Genomic DNA, 18,673 nt, shown 5'->3' with positions numbered 1-18,673 from the left:
CTTGTAGCTAACATACCTATCTGTGACTGATCATTTGACTATAGCATGTTAAACACCTCAGAAAGGTCAAAAAATTCAGTAAGATATCCAGCTGGTTTTACACCTAAAGTGATTAGTTTCATATAGACTGGACATCTATAATCTAGGCTAATGCGTCTATAGATCTTAAAATTTCTACGCTAGGATATCATGTACTCAGTCATAATAAGATAACATGCTCTACCTTGTTAGCCAGGAGATAAGTTCACACATTAAGATTTAGGAGCTTATCTGATTCAAATATGTATTAAGAGAAGTATGAAACAGAGGAGTTGGTTAGCACAACTAAGTCTACTCCAAGTCATAAGTAGTGACATTAGAGTGTTGGCTTGGCAACATTATCTTTGCCCACACCCTACACACGCAGACAGAGGGCTCAACATCACAATGTGAAAGTGCCCATTATGTAGTATGGGCTAGATGCTTGGGTGTTTGAAGTTTGTAAAGTGTCTAAAGCTAAATTTGTCAAAGGAAATTAGTTTTTTTGTAGATATGCTTAAATGATAATATTATAAAAATGTGAAACAAACCGAGACTGAGAACACTTAACCTAAAGGAATCTGAAAGCCCATTAACTTGATGGGAATATGTGTTCTCCACCTCATGAAAGATGTTAATAATAATTGTAAGAGTTGGTTCATGTTACAACTGAATATGTTCAACAGGAATTTATATCAGTTATTCCCCTCCATGTGAAATTAAAACAAAGTTGAGGAGAAACAGGTTATTACATTTCTTTCTATATATTTGTTAAGTTAGGAGAATTGTTGAATTATGTCAGTAACTATTGATCCATTCAGGAAAGTAAAAATTCATAGGCAAGTGTTACTTTCTTTATATAGCAGGTGTTGACTTTTATGATAATCAGCTTTAAATTAAGTAGAAGACTTGACCAGAGGACCATCAAGTTCCATTAAACTCTGAATTTCTGTGTGTTTTTTTAAACACAAGGAAGCAATACAGTTACATGTGTTCCATACAGCAAACGGGCATTTAGACTCCTTGTTTGTAGCAGACGCATAAAGTCAAAAGGGGCTGGGTAATTCAGAGCCAGTAGGCCGTGTCCAAATAGTAAGCAACTGAATGGCAGTTGTGCAATAAGCACTAAATGTGTCCTAAGGCCTTTGTTCAGAACGAAACATCCCATTTCTGATTGCTGTATTGTTCACTTTTGCAATTGCTTCCATCAGGCCATGACTTTACTGTTTATGTTTAAATTTCTTTGGAAAGTGTTTGTGAAATTTGTTCAGCCTGTGTGGCCTGTGATCACCCTCCTCCCTCTGTTACACAGCAGATCTTGGCCAGTCTGTGTCAGCACACTTATGAAAGGTGGCTGTGAAGCCATCCTTGTTGGAAGTACTCAGGGGTTCCATTTCTTTATATTTCTTCTTGCAGTTTAAAATGATATTGGCCCTAGCTGGTGTGGCTCAGTGGATAGAGCATCAGCCTGCGGATTGAAAGGTCCCAGGTTCGATTCTGGTCACTGTGCTGTACAATAGGCTTCTAGAACTTGTCTGTATCACATAGGCATATTGATATGTCCCATTTCCCTCAACACTATGATGAATATGGTTTACTAATACCCACAGTGCTAAGACTTAATTGGTATCCTAAAAATTAAACTCTGATTATAGCATTAAAAAAAAATAGTCATCTTTGCCCTAGCTGGTTTTGCTCAGTGGTTAGAGTGACAGCACTTGGAATGAAGGCTCTTGGGTTTGATTCCAGTCAGGGACACATACCTCAGTTGCAGGCTGAATACCTGCCCGGATCCCCACCCAGTTAGGCAACCAATTGATGGGTCTCTCTCACATCGATGTTTCTCTCTGTCTATGTGTCTCCCCCTCCCTTCCACTCTCTGAAAACCAATGGGGGGAAAAAATATCCTCAGGTGAGGATTAACAACAACAAAATTATCTTTCTCTCCCACAATATCATCTTAAAGTTTGTTGCTGCAAATATTTTACTTTCTAGGTGCATCCTGCTGAGTTCTAGAAAGGAATAATTTATAAATGAATAAATATCCAGAAATTTTAGTTTAATTTAACGAGATATTAGTACTTTATTTCCACATCTCGTCCAGGTTTGCATGCAGTTGAGTTGCCTTGCCTTTTAAAAATGTACAGATGCCCATTGTTAGGTTCTTAAAACACATTCTGTTTAGAAAGTATTGCTTTAATTTCTTATTGCCACCTTCCCATTCCACTATTGCTCAGAACATTTACATCAATATGAAGTTTCTCTTTGGAAAATTAAGATGTACCTGCCACTGTGACTGTCTGCTTGGATATATAGTCCTGTCCCTGTTACACCACAGTCCTGTGCCTTAAGAAAAGTATACTGATGCATGCGACTAGATTACATCATATCTTCCTCAGGGAATACAAATTGGTGAGAGGGAAATTAGCAAGGATCAGTATTTTACAAAGAAAAGAAAAAAACAGAACGCCCTGGAGAACGGTTAATCTAATGAAGTGCAGAGACAGAATGATCTCTCCAGAAAGCGTTGCATTTTAGTATATGTGACATGGCAACAACTTGGAATTTCATGGCCACGGAAGAAAACACTGTCCCCATTACCTAATACTCTCTTGGGGTTGGCGAAGTATGAATGGCAGCTGTAGTTTCTGCTCAGACTAGTAAAAAAGTGGAAATTAATGAGAACGTGACTTTGGCGGCACTGTTCTGCATAATGCTTTAGCTAGCCCAGGGTGGGGGTGCGGTCAGGGAGACCTACACATTGAGGAAGGGGGTTTTCTTAAAGCTCCACTGGACACTGTCTTTGCCGGAGAAGTTGCTCCTCCCAGGCCACATTACAAAGAGCTCTGATGATTTTTCACTGAACAACAAAGTGGACATTCTGCTTTAGAGATTTTTGTTTGTGAACTGATATACATGCTGACCTTTTCCACTTCCTTTTTATTTTGAGCATCCAATTACTGTTCTCTAAATGAATGTTTAATTCCCCGGTTAGAACTGGCTACAATTTTATTGTGATGCTGCTTCAGGCAATAAAAATTATTTGCAGTCCAGATTATTAATTTGTATACTGTTTCCTCTGCTACACACACACACACAGTGCCACTCGTTCAGTCTTTTTTCTTTAAAGAGTAGGATATCTTTTGATCATAGGGTATCTTTTTTCCTTTGGTGCATCATAACCTCAGAAGACACCTTCACAAAGAGATCACTAAGCTGCTCCTAATCTATAGTGTTTATCTGGAAACGGAGAAGAAAAAAACCACAGTGTCTCTCAGAATGGGAAACTTGCCTCATTTCAGTGAATTGCAGCCTGTTCATTCCAGTTGTAAACACATCCCCATATTTCCATTTAATTTTGTATCCAAAACAATGGTGACAAAGAATTCTATTGTGATGTCTCAGGCTTACTGCACGCCTGGTTTAAAAACCAAACCAGGACACAGGAAATGCAGATGACAGTGGCTTTTGCCTCTTTCATTTGTATGTGTTTTGGAGGGGTTGGAAGTAATTAATGAATTAGCTATGTTTTTAGTGAAATATTTTGATAAGTTAATACCTAAACACTACAATGTAATTCTGTTTTGGTGGCAGGTGGCCCGACGTTGGGGCATTCAGAAAAACAGGCCAGCTATGAACTATGATAAACTTAGCCGTTCACTCCGCTATTATTATGAGAAAGGTATCATGCAAAAGGTGAGTGGTTAATAGAACATTAAGATTCATGGAAATGTTGCACATAAAATGTGCATTGTCACACTTTAAAAGCCACACATTGCATTGCTGAAGCAGGGTTTTCACTCACTTTAACATATGCGTAGTTCTTGGTTTTGGTATTATAAGACTTTCTATGTATAAATTTATGGGCATCATAGACAAATATGTAATAATATCATGTAGAAAATAGTAGACTTTCTGGAAGTTCCTATTTCACTGTGTTTGGAAAAATGTTGTTTCTGTACACTAATATTGCATGTATACATCCTGAAAAGTTGTTGATATTCAACTATAGTCTCAAGAATTATATAAATTTGAATCCCCTTGCTTGTAGATTGTAATACTAACCCAATTCTTACTTTTATTCCTTATTCTGATTCTTAAAGCATTCAGGATATTTCTTGTTCTCATTCTGGAAAACATTTTTTTCTTGCCTGAAACCTCGCCTGCTTTCATTATCAGACAGCTTAGCATCCTAAACCATTTATTAAAAATAAGTATTTGATCTTACTTATTGGTAGAATGAAATTAAATTTATTTTATTTCAAATGAGTTTCCCTTAATATTTGAAAGTAGCTTTTTTTTTAAAAAAAGAATGAGATCAAACAAATAAATTACATTTAGAACATGATATATAATTTTTGAAGAAGGAAATGAATACATGAGCAAATAAAGATAAAATATTTGGATATTTGCTATTATTACATTTTCAGCCTCACATGTGTATTCAATTTAATTGTCTTGACTGAACTAAGTTTACAATTTATCCATTGTGAACATTGCAGTTTTATTATGCATGCTTTGGGAGGACATGAACATAGTTATTTATTACAGATTGTGGCATATGTTTATGTCACCGTAGTTATGCCAAGAAAAGCTAGGCCAGTTGCTGCATGAAACTTACTAGAAGAGAGGGGAACAGCATCATGGAATTTGCTGGACAAAAGCAAGTCAGGGCTCCAGAGTCTGCCAGCTTAGAAGTTAAACTTCCAAGATCCTTAAAAGATAAGGCTGAATTAGATTCTCCATTGCTTCCTCTGTCCCTGAACCTCACCTTCAGAATGTATAACCATTTACTACCTGTTCCTTTTATTTGATCACAACCCTCAGTTCATTTTTAATTCCTGCCTTTTACTCACCACTCCCATTTACAGCCACATCCTTTCAGATACATTGCATTCCTTTCATTCTCATCACCATCTTCCCAGTTCCTGCACATGTGGTGGGCTGCACAGAGGTGCTTAGCAGTTCCCCTGGGCAGTGTTGCTCAGCAGTAAAAGAAAATGCAGTCATGATCTAGGTTTGCTAGGTTCTCCTACTAAATGGTGCACTCTGACCTCATAGACTCAGCGCAGTTTTTAAATGAAAATTAATGATCTGAGACACTGGCATTGTACCTGGCACAATGAAAGTTGTCAACACATGGAGCTCTGAATGCATCTCACACCCGGAAGCCAGTGTGATCCAGGGCATATCTGGGTTTTGTGTCTTGATCCCTGTGCCCCTTGTTAAAGGGAGCATTCACAGAGAGCCAAAACGTATTGTAAGATCTCTCATCACACCTCAGCTTTTAGACACAGTATTTGGCAGGCTGTCGCGCCTGGTCTTAAATATTCTCAACCGTGTTCAGACTTAAGCTTATTGCTGTTATAAGCACTTCCATGTTCATATTTATTCATCCAGTTATCCATATCCCGTATTTATTTTAATAAATTAATAGGGGCGATATGCTATCAAGTAATCAAATACTGGCATAGGTGCTGAAATACAGATAAAAACGTTGCTCCTCACATTTCTCCCTTTTAGGCTGTAGTTGTCAGAGAAAATTATTTGCAACTCTTTATTCATCAGCTAATATGAGATAGCAAGTGGCAAGTATGACAGGCCTTTGGGGGTGTCATTGTATAATGTAAGGAAGGGCAGGGCATTTAATGATGAAGCATGCAAAAGTCAATGTGTACTTGTAATCAGCACAATCGAGGCTTTTTACAGTTCTTCTGAATTTACTCTTCCTCACGCGTGTTGAGCCATCCTACTTGACACTCTTCTCACCCCGGTGACTCCCTCACTGCTCCACTTTTGTTCCCACTTTTTAGAATGTCCTGCCTTCTCCTCTTGTTGTATTAAAATATGTACCATTCTAATGGGTAAGCACATTTTAGCATAGTTATTCAGAGGAAAATTATGCTGTTCTTTAAAAAAACAACAACTATGATGTAGAATTGTGTATTTCAATGTGTAGGAAAATTCTTATATGACCAAACTTGTTTAAACTTAAAACTATATGTCTATATATAGACATATAGTTTTAAGTTTAAACAAGTTTGCAAAGATTTGAAAATAAAAATAACCAAGTGGATGTAAACAGGTAAAAATTAACTGATTATTTCAGTAGTTATGAAAGAAATAAGAAACAGTGGAGTAATGATGATTGTACCCCAGAGAGTATATGTATATACTTCTATTTCAACATTTAGAAATGCCTAGAAAAGTATATACAAATTTTTTAACAGTGGTTACTACTGGATGATATAAATGATAGATCATTATTTCTTTTGGCTTAATCTATACTTTTTAATTTTCCTCCAGGATCCCTGTGTTACTTCTGAAATTTTAAGTTAACATATAATTTAAATATCTAGTCTTCCAAAAAAAAGCACAGTTCCAAAGGAACTTTCTATTTAATTCTGATTGATCTCCTGCAAAATTCATGTTTTATTTATCTCAGCATTACAATTTGAGTACACTTAAAGTATAGCAATTTCCATATTGTAATTGTATTACTAATAATGGAAAGTATAATTTCCTTACATTGGTTATCAGCCCTTATTGTAAGCTCTGCGCACTTAACGTCATCTAATAAATATAGGACTAGCTCTAGAAATGTTTATTCAAAAGAAAACTAGAAGGAGTAGTGAATCAAGGCAAAGTCCTTAACAGATTTTATAATCTTGATTGCCTGTTATACAGTTTAATTCCCCACATTGATTTATGTTATTTCTAATTATAACCAATAGCAACAGGTTGGACGAAAAAGCTCTAGTAGCCAAAAGCAGAGACCTTTTTCTCCACGGCCCCAAACAAAACAAAGCAGGTGATAAAACGCTTGGAGATATGAAATCCATTTATTTTACTTTTTTTTTTTTACTCAAAATTCTTTGAACAAAAATAACAACAACAACAAAAGGACTTAGTATCTTAGCTTTGTTTCTGATATTGCCTATTTTTATTTTTACAGTTTCACCTTTATGAACGTAATTTCCTTTTCATGAAGGACTACAGTGAACGCATTTATGCCAGGCTCCTCAGTTTGCCTTGCTGGGTCCCACAGACCTCCATCTCAATCTTACATACAACTGACTTCCTCCATTTACACCCAAAAAGGGGGAGCTGAGAGCCATTTAAGAAATGTATCCAAATTCATACAAATTGAGCATTGACCCTTTTCAAACCTAAGAATATTCAGATTATTAGAATTCTCTAAAGCAGTGGTTCTCAACCTGTGGGTCGCGACCCCTTTGGCGGTCGAACGACCCTTTCACAGGGGTCGCCTAACACCATCCTGCATATCAGATATTTGCATTATGATTCATAACAGTAGCAACATGACAGTTATGAAGTAGCAACGAAAATAATTTTATGGTTGAGTCACAACATGAGGAACTGTATTTAAAGGGCCAGAAGGTTGAGAACCACTGCAAAGTGTTTTTCCTTACAAGACAAAAAAACAGGGCAAAATTATTCTAAATCTGGGTCCAGAACAGCATTTCTCTCTGCTTAGTTAGTTCTTTATTTCCAAACATATAGATAGTTCACAAACCATGAACTCACCGTTCCCCAGATCACAAAGCAACCATCAGTGCCTTTCCGATGCATAGAAACCCAGAGGTGATTAATTTTCACCTTTTGAAAATTACTGAACTCTGGATACACACACAGAAAGTTACTACCAAAGTTCATGTAATGAATTGTATTGATCTCTACACCACCCATCACCCCGGTTTTGAGAACCTTGGCATTCTTTATTAATAGCGGAAGGAGGTGGAGGGCCATATTTGTTTCACTCAATTGTTTATAATTTCCTAGAGAAGCATCACTCTTCAGAATTTAAGTTTGGGACATTTCATTCCCGACAAATTATGCTGCTCCTTTATTTCAAGCAGCTGTCACATTTCTTGCTCTCATTTCCTCCTTATGCATTGTGTATTTTAAATTCCTTTCACTTTTTTACACCTCCTGCTTCAATCTGACACTTTACACACATCCTTAACTTCTGTCTAATGCATCTCGCCTTCATTTTTTAAAGTGATGTACCCAGGATAATGCTGTCCTCCTGATCCATCTTTCATTTAAATAAGGCTATGTGTCTTTTTTTTTCTTTTTCAATGAGAATACACAGCAGGGAGAAAACAAACAAACAAAAAAACCCACCACAGTTCACCCTGTGAATCAGTGAATCACTAGTCTGGTCTTATTAGGAACACAACACATTTTTCTTAGGTTTGGAAGTTTACTTTCTCTGCAGTTTCACAAATGTAGTATTAAGAGGGAGACATTGCACCTTAAAGGTCCAGTTAAGTTACAATTAGAAATATTACGTTTTAAAACAGAAAAAACACCCTTAATGTGAGATGCCTGCATGCAATCACTGATTTTATTTTTACCTCTAAATGACAATATAAGCTTACCTTTATATTAAAACCAGCTCAGCTTTCTAGCTATATCCGGAATGAATGCAAATATTATTCAGGGTCAACACTTTGCATTTCTTCCGATCGAACTATAATTTATCCCACCAAGTAAAAACTTTTTTTGGTCTTTTATGTGTATCTACGAATACTTGGTGGCTTTTTCTTTTGTTATACATCCATTCTGATGTATGAAACCATGTTTCTTTCTTTTCCTTCCCTGTCCTCCATCTGGGATAGTGAAGATGTGTGTGTGTGTGTGTGTGTGTGTGTGTGTGTGTTTATTGCGATATAATTGACATTTAATATTATATTAGTCTCAGGCATACAACCCAAAGATTCGATATTGGTAAATATTGTGCAGTCACCACAGTAAATCTGGTTAATATTCGGTACCACATACATAAGGTTGGGTGTTTCTCTTCCATGTTCTCATCAGGTGGCCGGCGAGAGATATGTCTACAAATTTGTGTGTGATCCAGAAGCCCTCTTCTCCATGGCCTTCCCAGATAACCAGCGCCCGCTGCTGAAGACGGACATGGAACGTCACATCAACGAGGAGGACACGGTGCCCCTGTCCCACTTTGACGAGAGCATGGCCTACATGCCCGAAGGGGGCTGCTGCAACCCCCACCCCTACAACGAAGGCTATGTGTACTAACTAGCACACGGGACAGTCCAGCAGGGCCTTCTCGCACTGGCCCTCTCTTGGGAAGATGCAGAGAATCTCTGCATTCTCTCCAGTCTTTGTTCGATTTTTGTTGTTTGTATTTTATTTTTAAATAATAATACACAAAAAGGGGCTTTTCCTGTTGCATTATTCTATGGTCTGCCATGGACTGCGCACTTTATTTGTGGGTGGGTGGGAGTAATCTAAACACTTGTTCTGTGTAACAGGAAGATAGAGGGTGAATGGGCGGGGGGAGCGGGGAATTACTTTTTACTTAGGCTCGGGAGGGGGTCCTACAGGTTTTAAGTTTGATGAAACTACATCATGTTCCTTTGATAACAACGTAAGAGGATGTTCATTTTCTCTGGGTATCTATGGTACAGTTAATTCACATTGTGTAAATATCCACTTGGAGACTATTTGCCTTGGGCATCTTCCCCTATCATTTCGGAGTCTCTGCAAGGTGTACAAACAAATCTACTGTACATGGCAGTTTCATGTTAGAAATGACTGTATTTGCACCTCTTGTAGAAAGGTGTGTAGAGATTGCGTTTGCTGTTGTTTCGCTTTGTTTTGCTTTATAGAGGACACCCAGAGGTGACCATAATATGGGTAATTCTCTCTGCAGTTGAGCAATCACCATGACTGTAAGTGAGGGGCACAATTTTGGACTCTGGCTCCAACCCGAGTCCCAGGCCAGTAGCATTACATGTATCTGGTGCCACCTTGCTATTTAGATACAAATCATACTGTTGTTCCAATATGTTGAAGCCCACTTCAGTTAAATAATGATCCATCGCGGGCCTTGGGACTTGCATTTAAATGTTAAATCTGGGATCACAAAGAAGCAAAAAAAAATCTGTCTTTTCACTTATTTTAGTACATGAAAACATTATTTAATCAGTAAGAATTAACTGTACTAAATCACTTATTATGCTGTTCTAGATACGGCAGGCACTCCTTAAGAAAAATATCCAGTACACTAAATAGGTACTATAGTAATTTTTAGAGATGGTACCCATTGATATGCATTTAAACCTTTTACTGCTGTGTTATGTTGATAACATATATAAATATTAGATAATGCTAATGCTTCTGCTGCTGTCTTTTCTGTAATATTCTCTTTCATGCTGAATTTACTATGACCATTTATAAGCAATGCAGTTAACTACAGATAGCATTTCAGGACAAAATAGATGACTCAAACCATTTATTGCTTAAAAAATAGCTTACGCCATGCTATGCTATAAGCAGCTTTTATGCACATTGACAAATGAAGAGTAAGCTTCAGCTTGCTAAGGGAAACTGTGGAAACTTTTGTAACTTTGGTGAAATGGAATATGATTTACAAACTGTCAAAACGTATCTGAGGAAGTTGCTGTATGACATAGTGCTGGCACTGATATCTGTCCCTCCTCTTGTTTTGGACACTTGTGTAAATGTGATTGGATTATTTGAAAGAAGATTTAAAGATTTAAAGTTCCAAAGGTTTTTGTTTTGTTTTTGTTTTTGCATTTGGGGAAAATATTTAAAGCAGGTTGTGTTGTACCATTCACCTTGAAAAAAACCATAAGTAAATGGTTTTATATCATCTCTGAATAGCTTGCTAAACAATTCAAGCAAGAAACATAAATTTTGTTCAATCCATCCATATCCCAGGGGAACAACCTTTTTAGAGTCTATATCAAAATGTTAAAAAAAATTCTTACACACAAATCCGAAATCAACCTCTGAAAGCATTTTGCCGAGCACAGGAAAGATTGGGAAAGATAATCTCCTGGCTACCCATTTTCTCACACATCTCTGAATCAATACTATTTACATTTAATCCTACAAAAAATTCCAATTTAACATATGTATGTAACCTGTGATTTCAATGATTATTCTACACATACATTATATATCGTTAGACCCGTTGTGGGCTAATAAGTATGCCTTAAAAATCAGAAACCTCCCTCCCCCCCGCCATGCTCATGTGGCCATTTAATAAAAACAGATTTTAAAATACTCAGCTAAAGTTTTATTGGAAAGAGAATTGACATATTTGGAAAAATTGAAAATGGATCTTTAAAATATGATGTAAATGAAAATTGTATTAAGGATTGTTTCTTTTAATTTCTCTTTTTATTTTTCATTTTTTTCTTTGTAAAATTCTATAGTTTGCCAGTGGGGAGGATTGGGCTATGAGTTATCTTAAGGAATCAATGGAAGAATTGGTTTTAATTATATACTATTTAAGGACAAACTATATATTTTGCTGTTTAAGGTAGTGACTCACTGAATGAAATAATTGGCCAACATTAAGGATATTTCTAATACAGAAGGATTTAAAACATTGCATTATGAACTTTTGGGAAATGAATCTAAAGTTTTATTTTTAAGTTCTGTTCTTATTCTAATTTTGTTTGGTTGTATTTTTATTTTCAGATAGATTAATAAATCTGGCAGCTGATTTCTGTAAGATTTTGTGTTCTGAATTTCTAACGGAATTGGCTACTCAAACATAAAAATCAGTCATATAACATTTTCCTTCAACTTAGTAAGAGTAAATAAAAGAAATATCTCCCCTAGTGTTTGCTGCCTCTTGTTGATGACATGCTGAAACCCAACAGGCTAATTATAGCAAAGAACGTTACGTCCCAAATAGTTAATGAAAAATATTTTTTTTAAGTTATGCCTATTAAAAAAGCTCAAAATAAAAATTCATAAGGCTGACAGTGCAGAGCAGTTTTCTCAAGTCATAGAGGATCTCAGAGGCTATTTAATTAAACCTTTTTACAGATTGTGCAGGCATACCTCGTTTTATTGGACTTCGCTTTATTTTGCTTCACAGGTGTTACATTTCTTACAAACTGAAGGCAGGACCCTCCACCAGCACAAAGATTACACCTCGCTTTATTGAGATACTGGCTTTATTACGGTGGTCTGGAATGGAACCTGCAATATCTCTGAGGTATGCCAGTATTAGTTTCCTATAGATGCTGTAACATATTACCACAAATTCATTGGCTGCAAGACAAATCTATCCTATGATCATTCTGGAGATCAGAAGTCAAAAATAAGTCTAAAGGGGCTAAAATTAAGATGTCCACCTGGCTTGTTTCTTCCGGAGGCTCCTGGGGTGAACCCCATCTTAGCATCTTCCACTTTTAGCGACGGCTAACCTTCCTGGCTTCTGGCTCCATCACGTCAATCTCTACTTTTGTGGCCATATTCCTTTCTCCTTTACTACAGACAAATCTTGCTCTGCCTCCCTCTTACAAGGACACTGATGATTACATTTAGGGTCCACCCAGATAAACCTGGGTCATCTCCCCATCTCAAAATCTTTAATCACCTCTTCAAAGTCCCTTCTGCCAGATCAGTTATCAGTCACAGGTTCCTGTGATTAGAACATGGAAATGGAGGGGAGGGGGGTTGTTTACCACACAGATGAAGACACTGTACAATAAAAATACTGATTGACTTAGCGATGGACAAATATGTTTTACTGAATGAGCTATGATTAGAAATTATTAAAGAACATTTTTGATCACCATTGAGATAGTCTCACTTTACTCTGCATAAATGGTACTGAAAGCCTTCTTTATTAAAATTCACCTCTTCTGTCAAAGTAAATGGTAATTGAAGCAAGCTTTTAGATTATTTAATTCCCCTTCATGACAATTACAGCATAGTAGCACAATTCTGTTGTCCAAGCCAGGTATTTTTAAAAATAAATTTATTTTGGTGCTAGGTTGAGTTGTTACTATGCAATCATAATATCTGCAACTAACTATTAGGTCTTACTGATATCTATATATATAAAAGCCTAAAAAACCGAATGACCAGTCACTATGATGCACACTGACCACCAGTGACTGGCAGATGCTCAACACAGAAGCTGACCCCTGGTGGTCATTGTGCTCCCACAGCAGGAGCACTGCTCAGCTGACCAACAGGCGCCAGACACAGGCACACGAGCCTTTCCCAGTCGGAACTGATGGCACGAGCCCGCAGCAGGTGCAGCCGGGCCTGGGTGAGTGGGACCGGCAGGCAGCGTTGGACTGCCAGTTTTGGTCCAATCCCTGCAGGCCATGCTGAGGGACCCCATGGTGCACGGATCCATGCACCAGGCCTCTAGTATAGAATATCTCTGTTACTAAGATAACAATTCTGAAATATGAGTCAACTTATCATTATATGATAAGGAAGAAACATATTACTCAATAATATACCATTTGGCTGGATCATAGTAGTTACAAAAATGAGTCATTGTCTATTTGCATTTTCAGAGCTTATAATGACAACACATTACAGAGAAGACCATTTGAATGTTTCTTACCTGGTATCTTAAAAGAGAAAAACTAAAATTTAAAAATAAGAAGTGAGTGTGAGCCATTTTCCAGTTGCAGTTTGATATGAAGGAGGGGAAAAATAGAGGTGTAAAGAAAATAGAATTTGGATAAAAAATAATAGAAGGAAGTTAAAGAAGGCAAATGGACACACTGAGCAATTGTGATAAGAATTGCATAATAGCTAAGTTTCCATGAGGATCAGTGTGGGGCATAACACTGAAGAATGTGGCCCAGTTTACTCAATGCAACTGGTGCATTTAGGACTTGACTTTTTTTCTTAACTTTTTTTTTAAATAAATATTTATTTACAAAAAAATCAGTTTATGGAAGAATATAGTTTAAGAAGAGAGAATTTGATAAGAGTAGTGATGCCTTTATAGAAATATTGATAATTTTAGGGTGTTCAATTAAAAAGACACCTACAATAGCCATGGTTTATGAATTCATATGTAAGGTAGGCTTTTTGGCAGATGGGCTCTAATATTCTTATTTACTTCCATTCTAAAATTATATTTATGTTTTCATGGGAAAGATTTTTAACTCACTTGGATGTATTAAAATTATACTTATGGTTTGAGAAACATGCCATGAAATTTATGTAATTATAGCAAAATAAATATGCTCAAAACGTAAATCTAAAATAAAAGCCCAGAAATGGAAAATATTGGACTATCGTGATCACTTTGGAATGTGGCACATTTTAAAACTGATAAATGTAGTCTCATTTTGACTTGCTTCTAATTATCTAAAAGATCTTAATCAATTAATTTACGATCAAGGCACTTAAGTAATGTCTTTACTTCCATCAATTCCCAGGTATTATTCTCTTTCTGGTAACAGGTCCCAGGACACCTGATAAAACTTGTTTTAGTTCTATGATCTAATCGTTTAAACTTTTCTGAGAAAATGAATCTCTTCGGTAACTGTGTCAGGAAGAAATTTTGTTGAAGAAACTATCTAAATTATGTCACTGACTCCCATGTGCCAGCCAACATGACATATGCTTCCACCCCCATCACTTGGATTGGCTTAGTCTGAGAAGCTGAGGCAAATGGCAACTCCAAAATGTCATTGTGTTGATGTCATGTGATCACCGGCAAACTCATAAACCTTACTCTTTTGTGTAACCTGGACCTTGCTACGTTCTTATTGTAGGTTTTTAATGACTTAAAAATGTATGTAACAATGACTCACATTTTGCTTAAACAAAGTCTTACTTAAAATTTATTTTTTGACCATTTTTGAATAGTCTATAGAAAAATCTGAAAAAGAACTGAAGTGCTACTTAACACCAAAGTCAAACCATAGTAAGTATCTGTGTATGTAGTTACTTACTTTGAGCATTTCAGAATCTAGAAGTGAAAAGGATTGAAGTCCACTTTGTTTTCCTCTTGGGGAGGGATATAACTTAGTGGTTTCCCAAAAGATAAATGTCCTGATCAAATTCTTTGGAAAGTTGTAAACACTGCCCTTGGAATAGATTTCCAAGAAAACTTTTAAAGCATAGTAGATTCAAAGTCATGTGATTCAGAAGGAGTAACAAATAGATTTTCAAAGTAGAAAGTAGAACTGAAAGCATAGAAACTATTTTATAATGAAATTTTAATTTTTAAAACTTGTGACATTGCTGCAAAGGGGACTGTGACATCTTATACACCTTTTTAATTTCCTGTCTAGCCAGTAAAACTATTTGTCCTATAGAAAGTTTAATGTAAATTTAATTGGCGGAAGAAAAATATGGAGAAAAAAATGGGAAGAAAAATGATAATGCATGTGGCACTACTTTTGAAACTGAAAAATTCTGTCCTTTTAACACTACAGAAATATTTTACTTTATACTTAAAAATACTCCTAATAAAATTGTTTACATGTTTTCTATTTTAAAATATAGTAAAATATGTATAACTTAAAATTTGCCATTTAAGTCATTTTAAGTGTATAGTTCAGGCTAATAAATATGCAAATTGTCCCCTCAACTGGGAATTCCACTGAGAGTTCAACCAGGGAGTGGAGCCAGCCAGCCAACTGCCTGCAGCCCCTTCCCCTGTCTGGCCCCACCCCTGATCGGCTCCCCCGACCCCTGCCAACCACCCTTGGCCCCCCACCTGGCCAGCCCAGTCTGATCGGCCCCAATTGGGGCAGGCCAGTGGACCCCACCTGTGTATGAATTTGTGCACCAGGCCTCTAGTTAATTATATTCACAATGTTGTACAACTATGGCCACTACTTCTAACACATTTAGATTCTTTTATTCTTAAAGTGTTATTAAAAATACTACAGAAGATACTGAAGTATATTAGAATTAGAAATGTTTAAAAGGTAACTATACTTTCTAATAATTTACATTACTTGTGGTTTCTTTATTATTGTTGACCTTAATTTTATAGTGGAGTTTAATAGTTTTATTTAAGAAAAATAGACATATGTATAAGCACTATTTCTACAAAGCCCCAATGATAGTTGCAGGGGGAAAACTTCATTTAGGTAACCACCTTATTGGATGTTTTTAAAATAGCTCAGTTATTTAAATGTATTAAAAAATAAAAATAGCCCCTTAAAAAAGCTTCATGAAACAGTGAACTGATCTTTTGCACTCTTGTTTCTTTAGTTTGAATTGAGGAATTTGGTTAATGTGCCATAAAGACACAAGCATACTGAAGCTATGCTTAAATTCTTTAACATGGTGGTAATTTCAGATATAGTTTATGGCAAAAATTCCCAAACAGAAACATGCTAGTTTTAATAACAGTATTTAATTAATGTGAAATTAGTCTATCAAGATAAATCGGGCAACTCTCCACCACCCCCTCCCCATATGTTTAGTCTAAGAACTTGCTAGATTAAAATAAACCAAATATTTTTTGTGACTTTCAAGTCTCTTATAGGTTCCTTTCAAAGTTTGTTCCTTGAAAGATGGTACTTAATCACATATAGATTAAGGTGCCTTTTGTAAGAATCATTTTACAGAGCAAATTATGATTTGTTATTGAAAAGGCAGCATCTGAAGAAGTAAGTTTCTATTATTTAATTTTTTTCAGATAGAAATACCAGGCCCAAATGTGATACATTCCAAATTTATTTGTTGGCTTTTTACGTGTTTGCCTCATGAGGAGCTGGTTTTGTAGGTGTAAATAGGAAATGTTACAAATAACCCATAAAATTGTCATTTTAATTATTTCACATGCTTACCTCTGAAATTCAGTATCAAGAATATTAGGAAATAGAATCAATTGAAAAAAAGACTTCACCAGAATTTACTGTTTATTTTCACCAAAAAATTGTGATTATGTAGAAACCCTGAGGCAGTGTTTCTAAAACTAAAACAAGGAAAAATATGAAAATAAATATTATGATAATTTAGATTCCCAAAGAAGAAATACACTCCACATTGATTTATTAAGTCACTCATAGTAGACAGAGTTTGGATTATTCATTTGTTTTATGTTGGGAAATTTATTGATTTAATCCTTTAAAATCCCCATATATGAGTCTTCTACAAATTGTTATTAAATACTGCTTTAAAACCAGTTGATTATATATGTTCTCATCTAAATTATTCTCCCCCCCCCAATAGGTAGACTAGCCATTGTGAATTTAACACATACTTAGAGAACTATATAATGTGGTATATTTATTAAGCTGCAATATTTTATCATATAGTACATAGACTCTATGCAAAAGAAATATGGTAAACATGGAGCCTTAAGAATGCTAGTGACAGTGGGAAGCAGGGATACTTTTATTCAAATATGATGATTGTTTCACTTCAACCATGTACTATAAAGTGAAGCATATGTCTACTTGGCCCATAATACAGGAGGATGTTAAAAATTTAGCTAAAAATCAAGGCAGGGCAGACTACCCAGTCAGTAACTTCTAGACTGCCTTGATTCTGAGCATCTTGAGTGAAAACATTAATCAAACACCCACTTGCTATGTAAGTACTAGTATACATGCTGGGATTCCTCACTGTATTATGAAAGGAACATTGTATTAGTGTTTGATGGTTCCAAGCAACAATAACCAACTGGTTAGAAGGCTTTCAAAGCCAAAGGGGCCCCATTTTGTAGACGCTATAGCTACCCTTGGTACACACCCTAACAACTGCACCTCTGTTGCAAACCTCCTAATGGTGTTAAAAAGGGGCAATAGGTGTTACAGGATACTTCTGAGTTATTCCAGTTCTTGACCCATCCCTCTCAATAGTCTATTGTTGTGACTCTTACAGCAGGAAGCTCATACATTTATACTTGCCTAAGTATCCCAGTTTGCATGGGATAGTCCCTGGTGGCCTTAGCCAATTCACCTACTTTGTCTCTGCGTATTATTAACTGTGCCCAATTTTACTCTCAATGTTTGGAAAATAAATTCATTCTTTACCTGCACCCTAGATAAGAAAGCCTGGTTAAAATGCTCTCCTCAGTTTGCCTCGAATGATAGCTTTTCCAAATGGAAACATCAAAACTTCCCTTCAGGACAGATATCCTTGAGAGGGAAAATTTTCTAGACCTCATACAATTAGCCGTTCCTGCCTCCTCTACATCTGTGGTGGCCCACAATATTTGTCATACATTTTATTTTATATATTCCTGTATCATATTTTATCACTCAAGGAATGGTGGACACTTATAAAGGACATAGGCATCTATCTGGGTTTTTATGAGGCTGAAGTGGCTAGACTTTAAGGTTTATGAACTTTAGATATGTCCTCATGAAGTTGAACATGGTGGTTGAACAGCAGAATTTATTATCTCAAATTTGGAGACTAGAAGTCCAAAATCAAGGTGTTGACAGGGCTGGTACCTTCTAAGAGCTGGATTGATTCCAGGCCTCTCTCCTTAGTTTATTGTTGGCCTTCTTTTCCTCTTATCTTTTTATATCCTCTCCCCACTGCCTCTGCCTCTGTATCCAATTTCTCTTTTCAGGATAACACCAGACTCATTGGATTAGGGCTCACTCTAATGACCTCGTGTTAACTTACCTCAGTAAAGATCCTTTCTCCAAATAAGGTCTCATTCTGAGGTGCTGCAGTTAAGACTCTCTACATATATTTTTGGGGTGAGGAGTTTATATTATGATCATATGAAAGTGAAAGAACCTATTAAAATGAAATGTCTCATCTGTTACATGAGAGATTCAGATGTAAGAGGTAAATAATAACTATTTCTTTATTATATTATTCTAGAGGCCAAATGCATGAAATTTGTGCATGGGTAGGGTCCCTAGCGTCTGCCAGCTGCTGG

The 18,673-nt window shown here is 36.3% G+C and overlaps 1 protein-coding gene across 3 annotated transcripts in view; it reads left to right on the top strand.

Annotated features, from left to right (window-relative positions):
• ETV1 (ETS variant 1) overlaps positions 1-10,921 on the top strand; it is an 86,156-nt gene extending 75,235 nt beyond the window's left edge. For all 3 annotated transcript variants that reach the window (XM_014452451.2, XM_014452452.2, XM_014452460.2), the window contains 2 exons: positions 3,613-3,714; positions 8,863-10,921. In XM_014452451.2, the coding sequence (XP_014307937.1) occupies positions 3,613-3,714; positions 8,863-9,084 (324 nt within the window). In that variant the 3' untranslated portion in view covers positions 9,085-10,921. The remainder of the gene's footprint in view (positions 1-3,612; positions 3,715-8,862) is intronic.
• Positions 10,922-18,673: the final 7,752 nt, after the last annotated feature.

The sequence above is a fragment of the Myotis lucifugus genome, unplaced genomic scaffold, assembly GCF_000147115.1.
Source record: "Myotis lucifugus unplaced genomic scaffold, Myoluc2.0 scaffold_15, whole genome shotgun sequence".
NCBI classification, from domain to species: Eukaryota; Metazoa; Chordata; class Mammalia; order Chiroptera; family Vespertilionidae; genus Myotis; species Myotis lucifugus.
This window is presented reverse-complemented; position numbering and strand designations above follow the sequence as displayed.